This window comes from Achroia grisella, unplaced genomic scaffold, assembly GCF_030625045.1.
Source record: "Achroia grisella isolate CSIRO2021 unplaced genomic scaffold, CSIRO_AGI_Agris_v1 utg241, whole genome shotgun sequence".
Lineage (NCBI taxonomy): Eukaryota > Metazoa > Arthropoda > Insecta > Lepidoptera > Pyralidae > Achroia > Achroia grisella.
Genome location: NW_026712734.1, coordinates 3422097 through 3434507, shown reverse-complemented (window position 1 = coordinate 3434507; position 12411 = coordinate 3422097). Strand labels below are relative to the sequence as shown.

The 12411-nt window shown below is 36.4% G+C and overlaps 1 protein-coding gene across 1 annotated transcript in view; it reads right to left on the bottom strand.

Annotated features, from left to right (window-relative positions):
- Positions 1-12411, bottom strand: part of LOC131842484 (collagen alpha-1(I) chain) — a 100016-nt gene that overhangs the window by 46436 nt on the left and 41169 nt on the right. The window contains exon 2 of the mRNA XM_059191020.1: positions 4957-5568. Coding sequence (XP_059047003.1) covers positions 4957-5568 — 612 coding nt within the window. The remainder of the gene's footprint in view (positions 1-4956; positions 5569-12411) is intronic.

Here is a 12411-nt window from a genome sequence, read left to right as displayed (position 1 = left end):
TTAAACATTTTTTTTTTATAAATATATAGAAATAGAAATAGAAATAATTTTTATTCCAATAAACTCATTACAAGCACTTTTGAATAGTCATATTTCGACTCCACCACTCATTCGGAATGCAGACTCATCACAAAAAGAATAAGCAAGAAACTTGTGTGTTGCTCATTTGAATGTTTTTTTTTATATAAGTAATTACAGTAAAAAAAAAACATCTATTCAAAAGAGCAACATACAAGTTTCTTATATAGAAAGCACATACTAACACAAACAACACCGTAAAATGGCGATAGTTTCTAATACCTCTGCCTAACCCACTAGGACTAGTCGTGAAGTTAGTAGTGTAGAAAAATCCGACATCTTAAAAAGATATTAAAAGAAGGTAGTTTGTGTTTAGTACTCATGAAGTACCCAATGTAAAGATTATTACAAATATTGTAAATAGCGCCATCTAGTATTAATAGACCGTACTAAGTTGTTTGTCATAAGATAACCGTTACCCTCGTTTCTCTCGTTACTACACTGACTTCGGTCTATAAATACGGAGGTCGGTAGTTGAATAATCCTCTTTCGTTGGGTGAGCCACGGCATTCAGTCGACGAGCGCAAGGCGTGCCGGTTGTGTTTTGGATACTAAAGTGAATTGTATTAGAAATGGGTTTATCCCGGTCTTAGTTGGGCCTGGGGGGAAGCTGCAAGTAGTGAAGGTGAGTGTTAATGCATTCTAAAAGGGCCTTTTAAACCTACACCCGTGTCACAAGTCACGGGCGCTACTTGGGGTTTCCCTTGCGGTAGCCGGCTTCAAAGCCTCAGTCATCAGTCATCATAATTAGTGCTCCTTACAGTAGTAGCATTTGACAATAAATACTGCAGTTGGTGGCAACCTTATCCACAAGGCAACGGTTACAAGAACATCCATACGTAATTACAAGGCTCGCCTTGTAATTATCAGCGGTTAATTAATTGATAGTAACGCATTGTAGATTAACTGAGTTCACCAAATTTACGTATATGTGTATATTTTATTTTAAGTAGCTATGACGTGGTCTAGTGTTTGAGCTGGCTGGCTCATCCATCATACTCGTGAACGAGTGCTGCTTGTAGAATAGAATAGAATAGAATAGAAAATCATTTATTCAAATAAACTTAATTTAAGCACTTTTGAATAGTCAACATTTTTTTAAATCAACCGCTTATTCGGAAAGCTGTCTCTACATCTGTAGGGACTGGTCTGTTCTTATCACTACGACTGATTTAATCTTATTGTATATTTATATTTGACTATAATAAATTAGTGCTGGTTGGTAGTTTGTATTCACATGTTTCGACTTGTAAAATGTGATTATTTAAAAGAGCAACACTCAATTTGCTTGCTCGTTCTTCTTATGATGGACAGCTTTCCGAATGAGCGATAGATTAAAAAAATTGTTATGATTGTTCAAAAGTGCTTAAGTTTATTTGAACAAATGATTTTCTATTCTATTCTATTCCTTATTCCGCAAGGACGGTTCGTAATGTGGAGAGCCTTGTTTTATTTATTATCAGCGGTTAATTAATTGATAGTAACGCATTTTAAATTAACAAAGTTCACGAAAACGTCTACATTTACGAATATATACTGTAATTCTAAGTAGCTGTGACGTGGTCTAATGTGTTGAGTAGTCATGCTCACTAAAATGTCCAGACATGTGGCGGCGTGGTGGGCCGGGTCATTGGGCTCCCTAAAATACGGTAGAGCGCAGTGATTGCTGGCTCATACGTCATACTCGTGAACGAGTGCTGCTTGTGGGGACTGGTCTGCTCTAATGACTACGACTTTACTCTTATTTAGTTGCTTAACCAGTTGGTTGTACATTTAATATTTTTTCTATTTGAGTATTTAATTGATTTAGTGCCAATTGGTTGGCAGTTGTATTCACACACTTCAACTTAAAATGTAAAGAAACAATAAAATTATTTAAATGAGCAACACGCAAGTTTCTTGCTCGTTCTTCTTGTGATGAGACAGCTTTCCGAATGAGCGGTAGATTAAAAAAAATGTGATAGAAAACTCACAAGTGCTTCAATGTAAGTTTATTTGAATAAATGATTTTCTATTATATTCTATTCATAGCCTATACAATACAAGGCACGTAGGTCTAGACCAGAGGTTCCCAAACTTTTTTATGTCGTACACACCTTGCCATATTTTTCGTTTTCGGGTAGACCCCCCCATTCATACCTGGTATTGATTTTTGTAAATTTCAAATTGTAGTAAAGTTTACTGTTAAAAACATAAAGTAAAAACAACAAGATGACCGCTTTCGTAGACCCCTTGCAGTCTGTCATATACCCCTGGGGGGTCGATATAGGCCACTTTGGGAATCACTGGTCTAGACTAATACTTATACATGTATATCGCCTAATTGCACTCATTATCGTTGCTATAATGCTATCGTATCTCAAATTAAACAGAGCTAGTGCTATGGGTACTAAATAGCTGATAGAGCTAATCATTACATAATATAAAACAAAGTCGCTGTCGCTGTCTGTCCGTCCTTATGTATGTTTAAATCTTTAAAACTACGCAACGGATTTTATAGCTGTTTTTTTAATAGATGAGTGATTTAAGAGGAATGTTTATATATATAATACTATGTACATCCGGGCGAAGCCAGGGCGAGTAGCTAGTATTATATATAGGAAACAACCAGAGGGATACAAACAATCGTACTCACGATTACAAATGTTGGTACCGTGCGAGGAATCGAACCCGCGACCATTGGAAGTAAGTAGTACTAAACCGCTAGACCACCGATGTCCTCAAACTTATATATTCTGGCTGCGTACATCAAATTGAATTTGAGTCCTCTAAATTAATTTTTCCTTGATACTGCGCTGTATTTGAGTCGGACTGTACACCGAGTACAGTTACCTTGGGTTTCCACTTAGGTTTAAAACCTTCAAGGATATAGCTACATTTCACGGAAAGGTTACCAACAGATCGCTGTATACGACACATCGTCACGTGACCGCAGACGCCATTTTAATAAACAGACCGACTGTCGTATTTTTAGTATTTACCTTTACATAGTACAAAACGAAATCGCTTCCGCTGTCTGTACGCTTAGATCTTATAAACTACGCAACTTCTAATGCAGTTTTCAGCAATAGAGTGATTCAACAGGCAGTTTTATATTATACATGTACACGCGTGTGAAGCCGGGGCGGGTAACTAGTATTAATACGTTAAGGTTCACATCTATATTGTAGAAAAATCTGATGTTTTAAAAAGATATTAAAAGAAGGTAGTTTGTGTTTAGTACTAATGAAGTACCCAATGTAAAGATTATTACAAATATTGTATATAGCGCCATCTAGTATTTATAGACCGTACTAAGTTGTTTGTCATAAGATAACCGTTACTTCTCTCCCTACAACACTGACTTGGGTCTATAAATACGGAGATCGGTAGTTGAATAATTCTCTTTCGTTGAACAAGACACTGCATTCAGTCGCCAGTCGTCCAAATTTTCGCAGTGTCTCAAGACGAAGGTTTACGACCAATGTGTGTTGCCAGTGATGACTTACGGCACAGAGACGTGGTCGCGAACTATGGGCCTCATGACCAAGCTCAGAGTCACTCAGAGGGCAATGGAGAGGGCTATGCTCGGAGATGAGGAGATCCGCAGAAGAACCAGAGTGACCGACATAGACCCAATAATTGCGACACTGACGTGGCAATGGGCAGGGCAAATAGCTCGTAGGACAGATGGCCGTTGGGGCAATAAAGTCCTCCAGTGGCGACCATGGACCGAAAGACGCAGCGTGGGAAGGTCTCCAGCAAGGTGGACCGACGATCTGGTCAAGATCGCTGGAAGGCATTGGTTACGAGCAGCGCAGGACCAATCATCGTGGAGATCTTTGGGGGAGGCCTATGTCCAGCAGTGGACGTCTTCCGGGCTGCGATGATGATGATGATGATTCCAGTGTGGTTGTACGTGGCAAAAAGTTTCTAGAAAACCGCACTGTGGAGTGCAGAACGCAATATATACCGGAGGAAGGACTGACAGATCTGACTTTAATTTGTAGGTACCGTATCGTCTTTGAACCTGGACTTAGGTCATCGAAATTTCGAGCCCCGTTGGAATGGGACAGGAGATCAAATTTCCATAGTAATTGCTGCATGGTTAGGACCTATAAGGTCACTTCCTGTTGTACTAAAATTTCGAAAATTATGCAATGCGAAGTGTTCAAATCATAAAGGCGCGAATCACCGCTATTTACTTTTTAAGTAACGTAAACGACTTATTCGTTAAGAGTCACGCGATTTTTATATTCTGCACGAAAGTAGTAGTCGATACTAAAGTTACACGGTTCACATACACTCTGACCGCCTACGACCTTACATATATCTACCTATAATATACATCGTACATTTATTATAGACTGCATTAAGTTAAAATGGGTTTTTTTTTGTGAACTTTCTATCTGTCTTAACATCGAACTCGATTTTCCAAATTTCTTTTTCATTTACAAGTTAATTATCACTGTGACTGTGGTGTTGCCTATATATAGGATTCTCGTTGAAGACTCTGTTAGATGAAACGTGAGTATGAACACGGGATAGCGAATTATGTACCTTGACTTCTGCATCTAAATAATATCTAATTCTCCCGATATCAGGCTTCTGGTAACCTGTATCCAATAGCGAGGACGCGGCGCGTATCAAATTGATGCCTAAAGTCATTTTGATAATTCGTAACGAATTTACATGTAATACACTGTGTACTGAATTTTGATTCAATTTTTCACTTGGGCCTCGCCAAGAAGTAAAAAATACTCCATTCAGGCAGGTGAGCCTACAATTACAGTGTTATAATAAAAAATATATAATTTTATGATCAACAAGGAACCTATTCACCTCACCAAACACTGTCTGGTCGATTATTTGTTATTTTAATGAAGCAAAACAACTCACCCATTTTCGTCTTTGATTTTCTTCTTGCGCCCTCTCTTTTTGGGTTGGTTGAGCATCATCTGCTGCGGGTGCATCATGTGCGGGTGCTGCTCGTGGTGCTGCATGTGCGGGGGCATCCCGTGGTGCGGGGGCTGGCCCAGCATCGCGCACATCGCTTCCTCCTCGACGAACGAGTACGGGTCGTCGCACTCCCTCTTGATGCCGTTGTATAAGTCTTCGTCCCGCTTCCCCGGCGGCCCATACTGGTGCTGCTGGTGATGCGGGTGCTGGTGTTGGTGCTGATGGTGTTGGCTCATGTCGTACGGCGCATCTGGCTCGCGCTTGAACGCGTACGGGTCGTTGTACTTCGGAAAGAAGTGTTGGTACTGTGGTTCGGGTTGGGGTTGCGGGGGCGCGGGGGGTTCGAAGTGGCGGTACGGCTCTGGCTCAGGATCTGGATAGTGACGCAGAAGTGGCTCGTAGGGGGGGTCGGGAGGTGGGGACGGCTCGGGGGGCGGCGCGGGCGAGCCCTCCGCGCTGGAGGGCTTGCGGCGCGCCGCCTCGCCGCTGTTGCTCGTCTCGTAACCGTCGTCCTGGCTCTCCGTCGGCTTCGGTTTGTCTTCGCCCTCCTCCCTGGAACACGCATGCAATACCATGTTAGTACGATACAAATGGTAAATATTCTGACTATACAACTGTTTTTTATGGACATGACAATACATTAATTAAGACATTAATAGCACGACAACAGGCTGCTCAGAAAAAACTGTGTTACCCATTGTACTCTTCATGCAGTCCAAGAGGACTGATGATTAAATCTTCGTAATCAGTAATATAATTATACAATAATGTCTAAATCATAGCCATTAATATATAAAAAAAAAATCTTAAAATTATTCAGTTCACGGCAAAAAGAAGTGGGTAAATATATAATCATTTTATAACATTTAAGAACGTTTCTAAATTGTGAGATTATTTCGGTACGAGCTAAAAAGTATGATATCCGATTAATTTGATTAAATTACTATTAATTGATTTAAATAATGACTACAGAGCCCAATCCGTGTGAGTATAGCATATAATTATTTTTTCAAATTCACTACAAATGAAATAGATTCCGACCTTTATTTTATTCAAGCATAACAAGTTAAAGTAGTTAACACCTTAATTATTAATTTAATTAATTTATACTAATATTATAACGCTAGTCTTCAGACTTTGTTTGTTTGTTTGAACGCGCTAGTCTCAGAAAACACTGGTTCGAAATGTAAAATTCTTTTGGTGCTGGATACTCCATTTGTCGAGGAAGGATTTAAGGTATATAACGTTACGCTACGACAAATAGGAGCGGCGCTGTAATGAAAAATATTGCAAAAGGTAGTGAAATGAAACGTAGACGAAGTTGCACGGGTCGACTAGTTTAATATAAACTAACTGAAAATCGTTCAAATCGGTATAAAAATGTGTAACTAAAAACGAAAAAGAATCCTACCAGCACCCTGGCAGAGCACACGCCGATAAGAGAGAGTGTCAAATTACTAAACAAGAAAAAAAATTATACAAAAGCATCGAGTGATTACGAAAATGATTTACCGATTTGAGTAGGTATGATGTCATGCTCTATACACAGTTTAAAATAAAGAAAAAAATTGGTTCGGATCGGTTAGCTGTCTGGTCACGTGAAAGTTGCTTTCGATATCGTTATCAAAGGCCTCATTCAATGCTGTCAGCGCAGCGATGCCTGAACATTGCTTTAATTGGCTTTCCTACAGACTTCAAAAAGAGGAGGAACTGTTTGAGTTGGTGCTATATTTTGGTGTGTGTACGTTACACAACGTGTTGCCAATTCTAGCCGATTTCGCTAGAATCTCTGTCCTAATACAAACCATACAGTTAAGACTTATCTAAGAATAAATGTTTGCTATTGCAAATAGCCCTTTACTTCATTTAAAAATAAAATTTCAAAATTTCAAATTTGAATGTCAGGCCCAGAACATCAATGTTATTTTATATACAATTTAGCACTCCTTCTCGAACATTCCGTGACGTCATTATTAAAATCAACGTACAATCATCATCATCATCATCATCGCAGCCCGGAAGACGTCCACTGCTGGACATAGGCCTCTCCCAAAGACCTCCGTACAATACATTCTAAATATTCTTTTTATTTCAATTTAAAACAAATCAACCACTGCAATATTCCTTCAACAAAAAAAATAATTTTGTTGAAAACTTTGTATGGGAATTTATTGTACTCACTAATAATATTGGTAGAGCTTACTGTACCGTGAGAAACAAATATACCTAAATAATATGACGACCTCGGTGGTCTAGCGGTTTAGCACACCGCTTTACGTCCGATGGTCGCGGGTTCGATTCCTCGCACGGCACAAACATTTTTATTCATGAGTATGATTGTTTGTATCGGTCTGGGTGTTTTCTATGTATAATATGTATGTATTTAAAAATAAAATTATGTATATGTATCAGTTATCTAGTACCCATAACACAAGCTCTAGCTAGCTTAACTTGGGTCTAGATGGCTCTGTGCGAATTGTCCTGAGATATTATGTCGTTTTTATACCGATTCCATACACGTATCTACGTACTTAATCATCTGTACAACTGTGTGTCTGTGTGAATTGTCCTGAGATTATTATTATTATTATTATACATATAAATACAATTGGAGTGACTGTTTGTAATAGCGAAATAACCGTTTTTACTATGCAGTAAAGTCATGCATATGAATATAAATACGGTACATACATCAAAGAAACATTTTTAATTTTTGTCTGTCTGTCTGTCTGTTTGTTCCGGCTAATCTCTGAAATGGCTGAACCGATTTCGACGGCACTTTTTTTGACAGATAGCTAATGTAATAAGGAGTAAGTTAGGCTACTTTTATTATAGAAAAATAAAGTTAAATTCCACGCGGACGAAGTCGTGAGTACATCTAGTTGTATATAGACCTAGCAGCCACATTGTAGGCATGAAACCAACGCGGGTAGCCCCCCAAATAATATTTAAATTAGACGAGTACATTATCAACAAACACTTTTATAAAACTTGTTAGTTATTGTTTATGTTTTCCTTATTACGTTATTGTAGTTGTTATGAACTGTTGGGTCATGATTGAGGCTGTTATTTCATACCTGACTTGAGTTTTACAACTACATTATTTTTATGAATAAAGTATACAAAATTCATATTAAACCGCCTACAAATAATATTATTTTTTATTATACCTATTCTAGCTATCTGTATATATATAATAATAATATACACAATATAATTTTGCATGGCAATAGTTGTTCATGCACAGGATTTTCTTGTAATGATAGACATAGACACATATATAAATATACATTGTATATAAACTGGCTCTTAAAAAAGCAATTCAATTGAGTTTCTTGCCAGTTCTTCTCAATTGGATCTATATTCTGATATGTAAGCTACATTACTGTAAAGCTGCATCAAAATCCGTTCAGTAGTTTTTGCGTGAAAGAGTAACAAACATCCATCTATTATAACAAAATATGTTTATAACATACTAGCTTCTCGCCCCGGCTTCGCTCGGGTGTACATGTATTATACATATAAACCTTCCTCTTGAATCTTATCTATTAAAAAAACCGCTTCAAAATCAGTTGCGTAGTTTTAAAGATTTAAGCATACATAGGGACGGACAGACAGCGACAGTGACTTTGTTTTATACTGTGTGAAGTAAGAATAGGCAATAATTGTTTAACATTATTCTAGTCTATTAAATTGTTTTAAAAAAAAACCGTAAAATAAAAAAAAAATGTGGATATGACAAACTTTCGTGTTTATAATACTAATAGGATTTATGGACTATAAAAAAACTGTAACATTGTGAAATCCTTCCTTTTAAAAGTAGGTTGATTAAAAACTATATCGGCGATATACCTGATCGCTCCGTCGTTGCACAAAAAAACTGGCTTGAATTTCAAATGCATCTAAATGTTTTAGGTCCATGCGTTCCGACTTGGGAGATCATGCAATGGTCGATTTCACTGTCGTGGATACATACCATCACGCTACCACACCGGTCGTGTGAGTGGTGGCTACTAACGCTGTCCACCAATGATACGACGAGTTTTTTTTTCGGACTACTCTAATGCTGTTGGCCGCAACTGGCCTCAGCCCAAGAACTATGTTCACCAGTACTGCATTAACGCCATAAACACGAATCTGATATAAAGGTCATACTCGTGAACGCAGTAGCAGTACAGGAGTAGGGACTGGTCTGATCATCTGACTGATCATCACTATTAATTTTTTTTCGGCATACTCTAATGCTGTTGGCCGCAGTTTCACAGCTTCACCGGACAATAGAGAACGAGTGCAGGCACTTCAAACCAAAGAAGGACTTATAGAACGGCTGAAGGTCAACTCCCGCCTGACGGATATGACTTTAGTCTGAGGACACCGCTAGGGGTTCGAACCTCGGCTTAGGCTGTCGTAATTTCGATCCCCGTTTGAATTAGCGAGTTTGATTCCTCGCACGACACACTGTATTCATGATTGTTTGTATCGGTGGGTGTTTTCTATGTATATAATGTATGTATTTACGAAACAAAATCTATGTATTTGTATCAGTTGTCTAGTACCCATAACACAAGCTTTAGCTAGCTTAACTTGGGTCTAGATGGCGCTGTGTGTATTGTCCTGAGATTATTATTCTGTTATTTTACACCGATTCCATACACGTATCTACGTACTTAATCATCTGTACAGAGAATACTAATCGCGTAACAAATCGTACCGTCCATGGATGTCTTTATCAATTATCACTGTTATGAAAATAATTGTACACTTAAACATTAAGATATATAAACATGTAGTGTTTACTATTGTAAATATTGATACACAAATCCATTCAAAACAGCTGATCGGCACGATATATCGCTCGCACGTATTAACATCCATATTATGCCACATGTAATAAACATCGCTAGGGCTGCCACACACACAACTAATGTATATAAAATTAACATATAAATAAAATTGTAGTGTCTGTTTGTAATATTGAAATTACCGTTTTTACTGCACGCATATGAATATAAATACGATATATACACCAAAATATTTTTTTTTACTATTTTCGTCTGTCTGTCGGTTTGTTCCGGATAATCTCGAAATGTCTGGACTGTTTTTAACGGGACTTTTATTGGCATGTAGCTGATGTAAAAAGGAGTAACTTAGGCTACTTTTATTTTAGAAAAATAAAGTTAAATCCCACACAGATGAAGCCGCGTGTACAGTTGCTATTAAATATGTTTAGAAGGTCGAATTTCTTGAAGTTAGAGTTATGAACCGTTCACATATAGACTGTTAAATGCAATTTAAATTAATGCAATGCCATTTTTAATTATTACTACTTATATTGTTGACATTTAAAAGAGCAACACGCAAGTTCATTGCTGATCTTGCTCGCTCTGGTTTGTTGAGACAGCTTTCCGATTGAGCGATACATTAAAGAAAAACTTGTAGACTATTCAAAAGTGCTTCAATGTAACTTTATTTGAATAAAAAAATCTATTCTACTCTCTCATTTTAACATACTGATCTTTTGTATGCTCTTTCGGAAGGTGAAAACAGTAAGGTACGGTAGGGAAAAAATAAAATTATAATGTAAAAATTTTACGTTCATAAGCGGCTAAAATGTACATGAATAAATGATTTTTGAATTTTAATTTTAATTTGAATTTCTTGTAGTATATACAGATACTTTGCAATATACTTTTGTAACGACTTTAAATGACCCATAAGTTATAATAAAGATATTACATTTGGACATATTTATTAAATTAATATTATGAACATTCATTTGTTTTGTAACTAATAAACTTAAATAAGATACTTATAAACGATTTTAACAATCTGACTGCTCTTGTAGAAGAACCTAGATATCATCATTGCCTTGCCTTTATCCCATTATTTGTGGTCGGCGCAGTATGTCATTCTCTTCCACTTCTCTCTATCGGTCGTCATATCTGAACATACTCTTCTTTTATTCATATCATCTTTCACACAATCCATCCATCTTTTCTTAGGGCGTCCCCTCCCTTTACATCCATTCACATTATCCACAGTAGAACCTAGATATATTTTGCAATATATTTTTTGTAACAACTTTACATCATTACATAGTATAAAACAAAGTTACTGTCGCTGTCTCTCCGTCCATATGTATGCTTAAATCTTTAAAACTACGCAACGGATTTTGAAGCTGTTTTTTTTAATAGACTGATTCAAGAGGAAGGTTTATATGTATAATACATGTACACCCGGGCGAAGCCGGGGCGAGTAGTTAAATATATTACAACATAATATTTTATATATATTTGAATTAAATAACACATGTTATTTAATTCAAAATTCATTGAAAATTTATTGAATTTGCTCGTGCTCGTTCTTGTGATGAGATTGCTTTCCCAATAGTTGGTACAATAATATAATAATTATATAACTATTCAATGATACTTATATTAAATTTATTTCTATTTCTATAATAATGTGTAACAGAAATAAAAATAGATCATTCAGAATCTATAAATAAAGTTAACTAAATAATTAGACTGTTTTCAGTTTCGCGTAGTAACCGAAACGCCTTAAGATATCAAATAAAATAACTAATTAACAAAATTAGTTCCTGAAAGTCACTGATCATCACAGAATATACTGTGACGATAGTGAGTAACAAACGAGTCTATTAGATTACGACTTATATTACAGATTTACGTGCAAACTGACATAATAAACTATGCATTGCTATTTTAAGACAGAGATGAGCAACATAATTAAAATTAAAAAATCATTTAATCATGTAGGACATTTTAGCCGCTTATGAACGTCAAATTATTTCATTATATTTTTTAATTTTTTACCTACCGTCCAGTTCAGTATATAGGTCCAATTGAGAAGAACTGGCAAGAAACTCAATTAAATTCCTTTTTTTTTAAAAGTCAGTTTATTTACAATGTATATTTATATAGGTGTCTATGTCTAACATTAAATGAAAATCAAGTGCATGAACAACTATTGCTAAGAACGCTCGTCATATTCAGCTGTCCAGTTACCAGTTACGAAATTATGGTTTTCGAAATATGTATATATATATAAAACAAAGTCGCTGTCGCTCTCTGTCCCTATGTATACTTAAATCTTTAAAACTACGCAACGTATTTTGAAGCTATTTTTTTATAGATAGAGTAATTCAAGAGGAAGGATTATATATATAATGTACACCCGTGCGAAACCGGGGCGAGTAGCTAGTAGCTGTATAAATTTGAAATTGTAATTCTTTAAAGATTTAAGCATACATAGAGACAGACAGCGACTTTTGTTTTATACTATGTAATGATGATCTTACCTACATGTAACAAATAAATAAATAAACGAATGAATCATGAACTATTACAAAACGAAGATATATATTAAAAACTA